Genomic DNA, 15,391 nt, shown 5'->3' with positions numbered 1-15,391 from the left:
GGAACGTGATGCAAAAATAATGGCAAAGCAGTACGCCTATCAAACAAAGCTTATCATGGTGATAAGCTCAGTTTGTTTAGTCTGCCGCTGATGTTGATTTTGCTCACAGACTGCCATGGTCAGATGTCTAGAGCAGGATTTGGAACAGAAGCAGGTCACGGTTAGCTGCAGCTGGTTTTCAGTGATGGATTTACAGATCTGGAAAGTGGCAAATCAGAGATTATACTACATGTTGCACAACTGAGAATCCAGCAAAGTAATCACACATAATATACAGTATAATAATAAATGAATAGTATTTCATTGCAATTGTTGGCAGTAGGAGGTTAAAATGGGTAGCACACAAACAGTTTGCACTATTATACCAGCAATGAGATGATGTTCATGTTGAATAGGGAAATTGTGGCACAAATAATATGGATCCTGGGTCACTCTAGGGTTGAGGCCAATGAAAAAGCAGCTTAAAGTCTATTTAATAAAAAAATAAAACTGATAGGTAAAGCATACTACAGTAGTCTATGATTAAAAATGAACTCAGGATGGCTAGTTGTAATAAGCAAAAAATAATAATTTACACATATTACCACACATATTTTTGGTAATTACAGTTTTGACAAGTCGAAATAAACACCAAGTTACACATATTGAATATTAGCAAAAAATATTAATTCCAGTTGGACTTCAACTGTTTTGGTAATCATCATTTGCTGTGAATGTGGCTTCTAACTGTAGCATCCCAATATATCAGATATATACTATCAGTAGCTATAAAAAGGAGACCTGTCAGACCCAAAAATGCCCTCTGTACTGGCTGAAAATATGACTGAGCACATACAGTAAATATTTGTTATATCGGATTTTCTCTTCATCAGTGGGGGGCAGTAAAGCGCTACTGATGCCTCGGATATCCGCGAAGGAGATTTCCATGCTCTCATCAGAAAGCGACAAAGATGGCGGCCTGTGGGCTATTCCGCTCCCTGTCTTCCAACTTTTTCACAGTTTTGCCTTTACTTACCCGGTCGCCACCACTTTCTTCGTTGCGGCTGGCCTCTAAACCTTATTTTGGAAGAACGCTAGCCTCCTCTAGCCGATTAACAGCAGGTATTCCCCCTGTTAATGTAATTTATTGTAGCATGTTAGCTCAAATTTTCGGTAGCTAGAGGCTAACATTAGCTAGAGAAAAGGAACGAGAGCTGACGACGCTGCTGCATGACTGTCTGTGTGTTTTTTCTCCTCGTTGTCATAACGTTACTGCCCGTGGATTACATAATACTTCAAACTCTTCTAGTGGGAGGCCCTTCGTGTTCTGAGTCTGTTGTGTTATCTTGCAGCACTTAAATTCACAGACAAACATGAATGGATTCGAGTTGAAGACGACGGAATCGGGACTGTCGGTATCAGCAACTTTGCGCAAGTAAGTTTCCTGGCCATGGGCTCACACAGATGTACATGCCCATGCACTACAGTAAATATCTTTTGCGCCTGCCTTTTGACCTTGCTTTGCAGGAGGCTCTGGGAGATGTAGTTTACTGTGGACTGCCAGAGGTGGGAACACAGCTGGCTCAGCAAGGTATGGTGTAAAGTACTATATGAAAGTAATAAAGCCTAATCCCATACATCTCATTCCCTGGTGGTGTGGAGAAAATTGAAACTGTTGACTGTCTATAGCTGGTGATACTAATATTATATATTATATTATATAGCAATTTTGAGACTTGCTATTTATATATTACAATGATGTGGTCCAATGTTATGAATTTATGGACAAGTGAGCAACATAAATGAGCCTCTGCTTGTTTTTTCAACATACTATTGATTGATTATCTGATTTTGTCAATACCACCACAGTTGTTACTTTATAGATGACTGTAAGATAGCTACGCTGATCTTAGTACAATCCAAGGCCATCAAGAATGACATAAATAATAAGGTGTGTTTTTACCCTGTTTAAGTCAAAAATTTAAATTTTTGTGCAGTTTTGAAATGGTAACATATGTATCTGTGTTTTCTAAAGCACGGATATCAACATGTTTTTCTAGATGAATGATTCTACATTTTAAAGCAAGAGCTACATAATTTTCTCTCATTTGCTTGTTTCTCAGACACAGTTGTGTTGAGAAACAAGCAAGTGCTCAGCTACTTTCCATCCATAATTTTCAAAAAATGCATGTGGTTGTAAAATTAATTTAGCTTAGCACCTGTGGTTGTGACAACATATGGCCTTGGCCTCGTGCCACTGTACACCTACTTTAAGGTCAACATAACTTAGCAATAAATCCCCTGTGCCTTCTGTGCAGTTAACATATTTCTGAAATGCACCTGTTTCTAACATCTACTGTCACAGATGAGTTTGGAGCTCTGGAAAGTGTAAAGGCAGCCAGTGAGCTCTTTTCCCCATTGACTGGAAAGTTGTAGAGGTCAATGCACTTCTGGCAGACAACCCTGGTCTTGTCAACAAATCTTGCTACAAAGATGGTAAGCACACATAAAGATAAATATTCGTTCAATCCATGTAGATCATTCGTGCAGTTATTTGAGTAATGAGTTGGGAAGTCAAAGAAGCAGAAATACATTAGGCAACCCTCTGAAGTCTAAGGTCGTTTGTACAATTTGTATGTTGGCACTAGTCTTTGTTTACCTTCAAAAACAGTTTCTGTAGTGATCTTTTGACAGGTGTATATCTTGCATGGGGAGCATTCAAATTTTGACTGGTTTGCCTGTGCTTGTACCAAAAACCTTAACATGGTATTGATTTGAAAATCATTACATATATATATACTGATAAATTGGCTCTCATATATTTTGGTGTATTCAGGTTTAACAACCATTCTTCTTCCCAGTAATGGACTGTGAGCTTGAAGGAAACTGCAGCTAGCTTCATTTTTATATTTTGGACACTAGGGGGCAGTAATGCAACATAACATAAGGCCACTGTAGGATAATGCACATAACATAAGGCCACTGTAGGATAAAGAGATAAACCTGGTTTTGTAGTATTAAAAGTAATGCATTGTACCTTGTACAGTCTTTTTTTGTTTGTGAAAATTAACCTTTAAAACATATTTTTTATATTTCAAGTTTGAGCTATCTTTATCACACCTGATCCATACCAATGATTTTTGCATGTTTAGCATATTTCTCTATTAAGGTGTACTTTAGATTACTGCTAACCATTTTCTATGGCAAACTAGTATTTCTTCTTGGGAAGTATTTCCTACTTCCAAAACAGTGACCAAGTTTCCTTTCAATTACAACTATGAAAATCCACTTAAGAGACTTGACACTTGGTTGAAATGGTAATCCATCACACAGAACACATTCTGCATTTTGCTATTGAATGACACTATAAATGCATGGTAATGCACCACAAGTTCATTTCGACTCATAACAGAATTACTGTGAATTGCTAATGTGCCTTTGACAACGGTAAAGGCAAAAATATTGTTCACTATGATGCATTACTTAACTGAAGCAGGTGAAAACCAAATGTGGCAGTGATGTTAAAATATGTGATGCAAAAACACTGATGTGGTCCTTAACTCATACCTTAACCTGATTTGAACCTATTCAATATAGGCTGGCTGATGAAGATGACCATTGCCAACCCTGCAGAGCTTGAGACTCTAATGGACGAAGCATCCTATGAGAGATACATCCGCTCCATTGAGGACTAATCTAACACCTCATAATAAGTTCTATACTCCCTCTCTCCTTCGCAAACACCACTGGCAGGGAGATCCACAAGTTGTGCCTGTCAAAGTTACAATGCTTAGATTCCACCAGGGGAACTCAGGAGTTCCAGATTGCTGACCTGCCAGTGTTGTAGAGCTGTGAACATTAGGGATCCTTTATCTACTGTTAAAGACTGACTTTAGGGGACCTGTCTATCTGCACTGACTAAACATCCAATGTTGAGTTGTTGCAGCCTCAAATCCCGACAGAAGAGACAGAGACTCACAGTTAGAAGTTCAGTGAAAACTTGAATTTCTATTGTAGGACAATGTTAGACTTAAAAATGCACTTTGATCTTTATGGTATTAATAATAATGTTGGTCTACGCTGCATGTATGACAGCTACACTGTAGACATGGGACCTGTAAATTAGAAAATAAACATTTCCTGAGACATTGTTTTTTTTCTTGGTGATTTTTATTTAGACTTGATATTATAAATGTGGGCAGTATTGTGAAAATTACAGCTTGTCACATTAGGTTCTGAACAGGCTATAATACTTGGCGCTATGTCAGAGCATCACATATAAATAATATAAATGCTATTTGCATATTTAATCATTTTAATCACTTAAAATAAATAAGAAGAAAACCTCTTCAGCCTACCACAACATTTCCAGCCTAAAGTTAAAATCCATTATACAAATATTAAGTATACAAAAAGGTAACACCACACTCAAAACTCAAGATTGGAACATGATCCAACCTCCTACTAGATGAGGAATAAATCTCAGTTTTTATGATGTTGTTTAGAAGTTTGTAAACAGTGAAATAGGTCTCTAATTTGAAAATAATTCTGAGAAACAATGCAATTTTCCGCACTCACAACTCAAACTCTACAATGTATGTTTATGTGAAACATACCCCAGATTTGTATGTTCAAAAATATTAATTGGGGCTTTAAGAAAGGAAGCTGCACTGAAACCAAGAATATTAACTAACCCGGACCAGTGTTTGTCACCTGGGCTGGTATGATACCATTGTTCAATACCCGAGATTATACTCAATGAATAAAATGTTCATTTTGCCTCCCTCTTGCAAACTTTGTCTCAGTTTTCTCATCACAAACAAATGTTCCTCACTCTACCCACATCTTTGGGTTCAGTGTATATTTAAAGATGACACTTTTGGGCCTGTTCTTTCCTCATTTGAAAGACTATTGTTCTCTAACAATTTGGTCGTGCATAACTGTCAGAAGACTGTACTTTCAGTCTTGATCTCTGGGTCACCTGAGAGAGGTGACTGCCACAGCAGGTACTATAGAAAACCTGTCCTTGGCTGTTGAGGTTCGTCTGGCCCTGCCCCGAGATGCAGGAGGCCTAGTGAGTCCCTCCATTCTGCGATAATCCCTCTCTAGCCTCTCCTTTCTCTGGGTTCCCTCATGCATCACGCTGGCAGTAAAGTCTCTTTCATTAAGGAAGGCAATGGTCTCGTCCCTCTTGCGGCTCACGTATCCTTTTAGAACAGCATTGTAGGGATTTGAGGCGGCATCTGCGTCTGGATCTTGAAGCTGGTGTTTGAATTCCATGCGAGTGATAACAGGCAACAGGAACTGCTTCCCTTCGGTCACCACGTCCCCATCCCTGTGCGATAAGCCCAGAGCCTCGGAGACCAGGCGTGGGGGCAGAGGCACCAAGTCACAGCCTGAGCGCTTGTCCACATACTGTCCAAACACTTTCCGCACCAGAGCTACGTCTTGCAGAGACTGACTCCTCCGCTCGTCCAGGTCTGTAACTATTCGCTCAGGATATGTCTGGCCAAACACCACACCTAAACAGTGAGGATAGCAAGGCAAGGAGATTTTTGTGTTACAATGTAGAGCTTTACTGAAGGTAATGTTTTTTTGGCTACACAACTCATTTGAAATGAAAAATATTAAGAAGCCAGCAGATGACCCCCATGGCCTTATGATAACTTCCTCACCAGCACGTCGAAGCATAGATGCGGGACATTTCCAGGGTTTGTGAATAAGCTCGTCTGGCAGAGCTGCAAGTTCAGGACACCACTTCCTAACATAATTGCCGTAGGGGTCGCAGGTCATTGCTGCATTGACAGGGTGCATGACAAAGTTCCAGTGATCCAGACCACACATGCCCCCGTTCTGCCACATCATTGCATCTATGGCAACATCTGCATCCACGAGAGTGTCCTAAGCACATGGAAATGTTGGAAACAGTAAGTAGTACTAATTATACTGTGTGTTGCTCTATATTATATCTGTGCGAGTACATTTAGTGCCTGCATGCATGCACGTCTCACCTGGAACCAGCGATAGCCTTCTTGCCAGGGCATGTGGAGATATGCTATGAGAAAAGACGCCACCACGTGTCTCATGTAGTTGTTCATCCAGCCTGTCAGCCACAGCTGCCTCATGGCTGCGTCCACCAGAGGATAACCTGTTCGACCTCGCTGCCAGGCCTTCAGGTGGCCACGATCACTGTTCCACCGCAGAGCCTGCAAATACCAGCAGGTGAGTAATGCTACTGCTAATAAACTTAGTTCTTCGTGGTGTGACATAGGCTTTTACTTGCTGATGAAGAAAGTCTTTTCATGTTTATTTATTTGCATATATTTGTAACACTTAAAGTATATTTTAATGTGTTATCAAGATGTCTGTAGCCAATTTCTACCTTGTATGGAGGTCTGAGGGATTCCCAGGGGAGGTCAGGAAACAATGTTAGCTGCCAGTAAGCCAAATCCCTCCATGCAAGTTTGCGCTGGAACTTTGGGGGTCGACAGCATGCCCCTTTGGCATCCCACAATAGCCAGCGTGGGCTGAGCTGACCAAAGTGAAGGTAGGGAGACAGACAGCTGGTATTTGGGGCATCTGCCCTGCCTGATTCTTTTTCATATCGATACACACCTAGGACACATGGGAGAGAATATACTGTTACATAAAGCCACACTTAACATTCCTGCAAACAGAGTGTATGATATGTTTACAATGTGCACTCAAGGTGCCTCACCATCATGAAGAAAGGTCTCTTGCCGGGCATGTGCTCCCCCTTCACTGAAATCCCAGGACTTACGAATGTTAGCTGCCCAGTCAATCTGAATGCCAAAATGAACACAAGAAAATATTGAGGACTATGATCTAATCTTTATTTATTCTGGCATGCAAACTGGTCAGGGGTAAAAAAGATCAGAAGGATACGCAAGCAGATAAACATACAGTGTAAGAGGGGTCTGTTTAAATTAACATGTTTGTATAGATAACTTGCAATTGTCTACTGCAACAAGAGAAACATAACGACGCGCAAGGTCGTCACTTTGTGTTGAAAAGCGGTGGGGACATAAGGGCTCAGATTAGGAGTGTGACGATACACTTAGCTCACTAGAGGAGATGATACACGATATTGGTGTCGTGAGAACAAGATGTGATGATACACCACTGTTGAAATCATCAATGCTGGAATGAGTTAATTTTGAGCATTAAACACTTAATTTCCTGCATTCTGGTGAAATTTTCTTCAATTTCTTCCTTTCTTGCATCAATTTCTGGTGGATTTTTTTTATTTTTGCAAAAGGTAAACACACTATTCAGGTGGCAGGTGACAAATGAAAATCTTAAAATATAAGAGAACGGAAAACTTGGCCAAAAAGAAACTTCATAAATAAAGTTGTTAAAGTTACTGACTGGTGCTGCACATTTTGGGGTCATTATATAATCAGTAGCTTTTCTTTGTTTAGCTTAAGTTAAAAAAGGTCAAATTAACCTTTCTCAAAGCATTTTAATTTTTTATTTATCATTTCTTGTTGCAAGCTATTGAGAACATTTATAACAAATGCTTTCAAAACCCCAGGGTAAACAACACTGATGCCGGTGTGACACCAAAATGTGTGACCTATCAGATTCTGTGACCCAAATGGGACGTTAAGCGCCAGAGGCTTTGTTGACGATGTGACACGGTTGCAGTTTGGTTAGGTTAGGTACAAAAAGTACTTGGTTAGGTTAAGTTATTAAAAGTACTTGGTTAGGTTAAGTTATTAAAAGTACTTGGTTAGGTTTAGGTACTAAAAGTACTTGGTTATGGTTAGAAAAACATTGTCGTTTGGGTTTAGTCACAGAATCTAATAGGTCACAGATTTTGGTGTTAGACTGGTTTTTACCCCGTTGACTTGAGCCTGCATTACATGTACCTACTGAGCTGCCTCTGGTCTCCATAAATGAACAATTAGCTTAGCTAACATTATTGGTTAATAACAGTGGGCCAAGTTTAAACTTTGCAAAATTTCTTATCTGACAGGACAGTTAATAATGTAAGGTAGCTTACTTTCCCACGGACAGCTTGTTCGGCAATTCAGTTCAGCTGTCAGACTAGCAAACTTGAAAAAAGGAGTTTTCATGCATCAATTTATTTTGAGTTGTAGCTCGGCCCAACAGGACTGTTCCACTTTGGCTACTGACCGTTGTGCCATCCTTCCTGTGGGGCATGCTTGCCAGGCCTAGCGCGTCCAAAGAGACATCCTGAGGCCAGTGGGCAGGTGTGGGGAGAGACGCAGGAGGGTCCAAGGGAACCCCTAACGCAGACCCTGGGTTCTGTTTACAGCAGCTCATGAAGTGAGACACTGAACCTATTCCTAAATCAAGACATGAAAACACAAAAGTTCACCATAATTGGAACTTACTGACATATTTCAAGTTTTGATTTTTACCACAAATATTTAAGCAAACTCAGTACACCAAATTCATTGTGTTGTGACTAACCTCTGAGTCCCACACCCTCTGTGCTAACAGAGTAAGGGTCTCTGAGACAGTACGAGTGGAACATTCTGAATTTAACACCATCTTTCTGAAGGGCTGACACCACCGCATCATCCCTCTCCTTCAGCCAGGGCTCATAGACGGCATTAGCCAAGACTGTTCTCGCCCCTGTCTCCTTTATTAGATCCTTCAGGGTTCGCAGAGAAGATCCAACCTTATTCCCCTCTCCATTTGCCTTGAGGATGACAAGATGGCTGCCAATGCGCTCCAGAGATGAACAGAAACAAGACAACGCTTGATGAAGCCAGTATTTACCTGTTAAAAAGTAAAGATGTGACAGGACAACAGTCAGTAGTTTTGCAAATGAATAAACTTTAGTTCTGTATGAAAATGTACACAAAAAGCACAGCCACCACTAAGATGCATTGTGATTTGACAAAGATTACCATTAACAATGATTACTAAATCAACTTACAAGCTCCCCCCATAGCCACCGTAATCCCAGGTCCCTCCTCCTCTTCAGGGCTCCAGATGAAGACTGGGATGACAGGTGCACCCACCTCCAGTGAGCCCATAAGAGCAGGGTTGTCACAAAGTCGCAAGTCCCTCCTAAACCACAGCAGTACTGGTGGGGGTGCTAACGGAGAACAGGGCAAACCTACAATCTGCTGGTTAGCGCCTTTGCGCCGCTGTCGCCTGTTCTTAGAGCGTTTCAGTTTCTCTGATTGATTCAGATCTCCCCCATCCATCATGTGGCCACCTTCTTCAATTGTGTTTTGCTTGGAAAATGAGCCAGACAGTCTGGAGACACACACCGTCTGACTTGTCCCTGGTGTCTCTTTATTAAATTTATCAACACATGTGCTTTTCTGAAGTTCAGTCTCTTGGGGTGTCTGAGGAGGCCGAGATACCACAGCAAGTTGAGAAGAGCTTCTCTGATTCAGTCTATCTCCAGGTTCTTGGCGGGGAGTTGACAGGTGGTAATCTTTCATTTCCAGTAGAGAGAGAGCCAATGTGTGTTCCAGTTCTTTGTCTTCCGTCTAAAATTTAATTAGGATAACCCATTATTATTGCTGTTAAAATAAGTGCCTATAGTCTTTGGGGTAGAGGTGACAAATTTCATGTACAATATTTGCAACTACTTCAAGTTGTTGCAGTTAAAACTGTCAAGAAGTATGCACTGTACCTTATATGACCAACCAGGGTTGATGTTTTTCAAAAACTACGCAAGAATGTGCTATGGTCACTGTGTATTTAATTATGGACTGGTATTTTTTAAACAGTCTGTGAGATTGTTGCTGTTGGAGAAATGATAAGCTAGCTAGTGTTAATGCCTCTTCTATTTAGTTCTTTAAATTATAACTCTTTTATGTTTAGCCTATTGAGGCAATTTGTACAGTAAATAATTTCACAGGTATCTTATCTATTTCAAAAAGTGTCAATTTCTTAATGTTGAAGGCCCTACACACCCTTCACACAGGTGTTTTCACTTCTATAAGCTAATCAGGACTGTGGGTGTGTGCAGACAATACTTGATGGACATCTCTCTGTTAGGTTTGTTCCACCTGTAAGATTAAAAACAACTTACACCATTGCCATTCTTATGAGCCCTCTGTTGGTGCTAAAATGAGTATACCCATTAATTCTTAGCAGTGCCATGCTGAGCAAAGGTCTAATCAACAAGAATAAGTGAAATACCTGGGTGTGCAGGTAATTAGTTCTGTGATTGGTGACTGACAAAATAGTTTCCTAAATGGCTTGAATCTAACATATTAGATTCATTTGGACTAATGAAACTGAGTGTCCCAGTATCCCAGAAGCCCCAACCACATGGCTTATCCATTTTCATAAACATTGCAGTTGAGTATTTATCTTACACGTGTATAGTTTACATTGATTAGTAAATCTGTAAATATAAAGGTTAATATTAACGTCACTTTCAATAGTTGTTTTTTTCCTAATATTACTGTTAAAAGACTGCTTGGTAGTAAGGTAAGCTTTCATTATGTGATTATTAATAGCTAATATAAGTTATGGTATATAGGTGGGACGTGGCTGCATTTGTACTCATTGTTACGTGAAATGCGTAATTTATACTAACTTATTTGAATACATTTTAATGTATTTCTTACAGCACATTATTAACTTTCAGCTCACTGCATGGGGTATTTGGTCCGAGGAAGACAAAACGACACCCTGAACAGGCCACCGCGGGGCAGCTGCTTACTAAATTCAGCCAAGATTCAAACTCATGTAAAAACAAAACCTTCTGTTTCCACTGACTCATTTCACTTCACAGTAATTGCAGACCACCTCAGGGTGTCCCTCTGTCAATATCAGAGCAATCTGATGTAGTATTTTGAAATTACAGCCCTTGAAAATGTCTGATATTTTCACTGAATTTCTTTTTACATCGACTATCAATTCAGTTAAATATGCTAATGACCTCACCAGTCACTCCTTTACTGTATTTGGCTCTTAGGAGATGTTATACATACAGTCTACACCAATTGCATTATGTTCAGCAGAAGCTCACTTTTATATTGAAATGTGCTGCGACACGATGTTACCGCAATGCCTAGAAAAAACACGCATCGCAAAACAGCGCGAGAGCTGGCTTGACTGTCGTTTTCGAAGTGGAGGCTGGCTTGACTGTCGTTTTCGAAGTGGAGGCTGGCTTGACTGCAGTAATGAAGGTGGGACTAAAATTTAACAGGTAACAAGTTAGCCAGAAAGAGAAATCCAAAGGGATGCCCATGTTGCTCTATTCCTGCTTTTGTCAATGTAACAAAGTTATATTTCTTTGCTAACACGTGTCAGCCATGACAACTTCACTCAAGTTTAGCTAATTTTAATATGGAGTCTTTTGCCTCTCTTAGTGGTCAAGAAATGCAGTTTTGGTTAACTCACACACACAGAGTATGTATACACATTGTTGTTCTGATTTGTTTTCATGTGATTTTTAAACACTCTTACTTGCTTCTGATTGAAATGTATTATTATCTACCAGTATTTATGTTTCTTTCTTTCTTTTTTTTAGATATGTTCTTTCATTTTGAACCACTTTGTAACCCATGTGGTAAAAAGTGCTACGACGTTATAAGTATACCCATATTCAACACTCACTGACCTTCGAGAAATATTCCTTGTAGATGGAGGTGAGGATAGAGTGCAGGGAGCTGCTGGCCGTGGACAGGGGCTGGATGAGAGACATGAACTGTGTGCGGGTCTCCTGGTGTCCCAAAGCCGACACACATATCGCGAAAAACCCTTCTGGATCCTCTCGACCCACCAGCACTTCCCTTAACATCTTTCTGACCAAGGCTTTACTGTCTTCGGCACCAGCCGCTGCTGAAGGAGGCATCTTAAAGTGAAAGGTGACGAGATACTATCTGTATCAAATGCTGTAAAACTCCTGTGAACATATATATATCTAATACATAGTTTTAACTCAATCGTTTAGATCAAAATGATCTCCACGTCCGGAACCTGCCCTCAGTGCTGGTTACCAAACAACAGCTGGTTTTGAGTTACACAAGCCATGGGTCAGTGTTTTGTAACCTGGTTTGTAATGGTTTAATATAGCCAGTAGGGGGCGTACAAGTCTAATAAATAAGAGCCATGTAGTGAGGCTAGTGAAACCCATAGGTGCCTGGCTGTTAACGGGATGTGAGGAACAGTAGGGAATCCCTGTTTACATTTCATTAATTACGGATTAGAGAGATTTCGATGCAATAAATGCTATGTCTGTTTTTTTCATCTGTTTCTGTCTCTTTGTGTATCATCTTCCCATATAAATATCCCTCCTCTACTAAAGCGGGTCAATTGTCAATCCAATACAGATCCTTGGTTTGATTAGAATTCATGTAAACATGCTGAGGGGCCACCCCCCTTAAGATTACCATTATTTATTTTTTATATATCCTTCATCTTTGCAGGAATGCAGTCCTTTTAGAAATGCACCCCGTGAGACTGAAAAACAAAGCCAGGAGACGTTGTACCCAGCAGTGACTTTTTAATCATGGTCTGTATGCACGCTGTAGAGGCGTTGCTAAGTAATTGATTTTTTTTAAATAAGACCATTCATAGGCATTTGAATGTAGGCAGTAGGGAACAATAATTTGTGACACTTGCAGACCAACCTCTAAAATGCTTTGTATAGTTGATACTTATAATACTGTATTGCTGGAATTACTCAAAGTCTTGTTTTGTTCGCTAAAAATATTCATCTAAAATATGACACGGGCTTCATGTACAAGGACATACAGTTTCAATTATTTAGGCTTTTATCTGAGAAGTAGCCAGAGTGTATGAAGGGGAGATGTGTTGAGAGTTGTGGTATGTGGCCAGAGCAAGACAGAAAGAGAGGGAGAGAGAGAAAGAGATTGAGAGAGAGAGAGAATCAATAGTGTTTAGACAGAGAAGTGGAGTCTAAGTGTGTGATCAATAGAGAGCAGAGAGGAGAGATTAGCTGCTTTTCTCTCTCAAACTAACACTGACAAATTGGTGAATTGGTGTATCGGCCCTTGGGCTAAACGGATTGACCTGCTGTTTCCATGTTCTACCGTGTACTGTCAATAAAGATCTGTGTTCATTGTGGCTCTCAATGAAGAGAGTGAACGAAGCACCAGAAAAGAGAAAAAGTTGGGAAGGGAGATGTAGAAGTCAAAACGGGGGAAAGCAAAGTGCAGCTCAGGTGCCCAAGTAGTCCCAATCCCCACAAAATGTCCACACCTTTCTCTCTCATTAACACATACGTGCACTCATATGTGCATCCTTGTAGACACTGTTATAAAACCATAATAACATCTCCAGGAAAATTAATGGAAAGACAGATTAAAAACTAAGTGAGGAGAAACGGGCCACTGGTGTAGCTATTTGCAACTCATAAATCATTCTGACACACCCACGCGCATGTAGACACATGCATAGACACACACACACGTACTGTAATTAACCACAGGCTATTTACTCTCTCCTGCTGTAAATTAGACATGCAGACACAGTTATTACATTAGGGGGATCTGCCATGCAGAATACTAACAGGAGGAGGAGGGGACACTGGCGCACACAACAAACGGCTCATACAAACATAAACACACACGCATACACATACGCAAGAAAGCGGGTATGGAAGAATCATAGACTGACGGGAGTGAAAATGAAGCTGCAGCACAGAGAATAGGGCCCCCAGCTCTTTGTTCCCTGCTGCATTTCATTATCTGAAACGCCAGCCAACACACACACACACGACACACACACACAACGCACCTCCCCCTTCCCTAAAGCTGTCTGCTTCCACTCCATGCACACAGCACAAAAAAGAGAGGAAAATAGAGATACTGCGTCAGTGCCATTCACTGGCATCTGGACTCGGTCATGACAAGTATGCCTGTATGGTCATCCTGAGCAGATCAGCCTGTCCAGAAGCTGCTCTGAGTTGAACAGTTCTCTTCAGCCTGCGCTGGCAGAAAGTACTTTCCCATAAATTCTATTTTAAGCAGAACAATGGGAGATAAGGACTTGATTAAAGCAAGTATTGATACTCTGTCTTGGGTAGCTTGTCTCCATTTAGTTCATTTGAAGTTTTTTTTCTTTCTGGCAGTCCACCTCCTTCTGTTTGTGTGTGTGTGTGTGTCCTCTGGTTCCCCCTACCTTCCTCACCCCTCTCTGTCCCTCTGTTTTCCCACGGTGATCGATAGCTCATTACAATCATTGACTGCGGCTCATCAGCACCTGTTAAGGTCTGGAGAGACAGAGAGAAGGTGCATGTGCGTCTTAAGGTGTGTGTTGTGTGATGCATGCCTATTGATAAATAGAAAAGATTGGTCTGAAATGAGTCAGAGGTGAAGTTTGACATTTCAATGGTTGTTTTGTGATTCACATTCATTGCTGCAGGCGTCTAGTTTTTGTCGACGCTTTATGGTCTGTGGTCTTGGGGAACATCTTATTATGCAACTCACGTGGGTACCATGGTTTGTTGCTATGGTGATTGCCAAGGGAGCTAGAGTATTATAGGTGTTTATCCTAGACAGGAGACAAGGCTACTCACCGTCTATCAGGACACGCTTCAATTTACCACACAGTTTGGACCACACATTAAGATCAACACAGTCACATAGGAACAAAGAGAAAACACAACATACAACACAGTCAAGTGTGGATGTGATTTAATGGGTAGATTATTCAGTATTCATATTCCTGGAAGACAGACCTTGTTCAAACACTCAGTTATTGGTTTAATGCGTCACTGCAGCGTTTGTTTTTGGAGAGGACAGACTGTGAGCAGAAAGAAGCAAACAGAGAACAAGAGAGAGACTATTAGAAACTACAAACCATGGTTAAAGGCAAGGTGAAATGTGTAAGAAAAAAAAAGCACACAATAAAAAAAGACAATGGTGAGACCTCTGAAAGTCACCCATGGATTCATTCACAGGATGTGGTCTAAGAAAAGACGAAAATTGCCAATAAGAGTGTGAAGTTTTAAAGGAAAGGGTATATAAATAGAGTGAATACAATGGAGAACTGAGTCTCTCAGCCCATGCATAAATTACACCCATCATTTACATATTCATTATGTTTTGTGTACTAATGAGAGTATTTGCTTAATACTTCCACCACCACTAGCAGCTTTTGTTTGACACAAGATTTTAAAGAGCAGGGAAAAAGACAAAAACAAGGGAGAAAGGGTCATCTTAGTTAAGTGGTTGAGGTCAGTGGCACACAATTGATTTTACTGATACTTGAATCAATCGTATCACAGTTTGGTGCGTGTGTGAACAAGTACAACCTGCACAAGGCTGGTAGAGATGTGAAACGAAGTGCGCATGATGGGGGTTGGTAAAAGTTAATTAAAACAACATAAGCTTTCTCCAAAGTCAGGGCTCTCTTTTCGTCTTCCTCCTCTTGTCTCAGTGGAATAAGTAACTGCTGTGGTAATTACCAACACAGCAGT

At 40.6% G+C, this 15,391-nt stretch overlaps 2 protein-coding genes and 1 long non-coding RNA gene across 5 annotated transcripts; 2 read left to right on the top strand and 1 right to left on the bottom strand.

Moving 5' to 3' along the window:
• The first annotated feature begins 914 nt into the window (after window positions 1-914).
• LOC119893128 (glycine cleavage system H protein, mitochondrial-like) lies at window positions 915-4,130 on the top strand. The gene is given in 6 exon segments (XM_038705084.1): window positions 915-1,101; window positions 1,332-1,414; window positions 1,507-1,570; window positions 2,345-2,404; window positions 2,407-2,475; window positions 3,577-4,130. Coding segments are annotated over 6 exon segments (525 nt in total). The 5' UTR covers window positions 915-950; the 3' UTR covers window positions 3,675-4,130.
• si:ch1073-390k14.1 (deoxyribodipyrimidine photo-lyase) lies at window positions 4,131-11,833 on the bottom strand. Its single transcript, XM_038705082.1, has 9 exons — window positions 11,567-11,833; window positions 8,912-9,476; window positions 8,440-8,751; window positions 8,140-8,312; window positions 6,698-6,782; window positions 6,362-6,594; window positions 5,991-6,185; window positions 5,655-5,880; window positions 4,131-5,501 (listed from the first exon to the last, which is right to left on the bottom strand). Exons 1-9 carry the CDS (start codon window positions 11,798-11,800, stop codon window positions 4,957-4,959), a joined length of 2,568 nt encoding a protein of 855 aa, XP_038561010.1. The 5' UTR covers window positions 11,801-11,833; the 3' UTR covers window positions 4,131-4,956.
• On the top strand, window positions 10,435-12,193 carry LOC119893130. Of its 3 annotated transcripts, none has more exons than XR_005442759.1 (2): window positions 10,435-11,132; window positions 11,589-12,193. It is a non-coding gene; the product is annotated as an uncharacterized LOC119893130 (long non-coding RNA). The 3 variants fall into 3 exon arrangements; XR_005442758.1 differs by having other exon boundaries at window positions 10,435-11,152; XR_005442760.1 differs by lacking the exon at window positions 10,435-11,132 and adding an exon at window positions 11,161-11,355.
• The last annotated feature ends 3,198 nt before the right edge of the window (window positions 12,194-15,391 follow it).

The sequence above is a fragment of the Micropterus salmoides genome, unplaced genomic scaffold (genome assembly GCF_014851395.1).
Source record: "Micropterus salmoides isolate LMB-PRFRI ecotype aquatic unplaced genomic scaffold, ASM1485139v1 Ms_hic_scaffold_8, whole genome shotgun sequence".
Lineage (NCBI taxonomy): Eukaryota > Metazoa > Chordata > Actinopteri > Centrarchiformes > Centrarchidae > Micropterus > Micropterus salmoides.
Note: the sequence above shows the minus strand (reverse complement) of the source record. Positions and strands in the feature narration are given on the sequence as shown.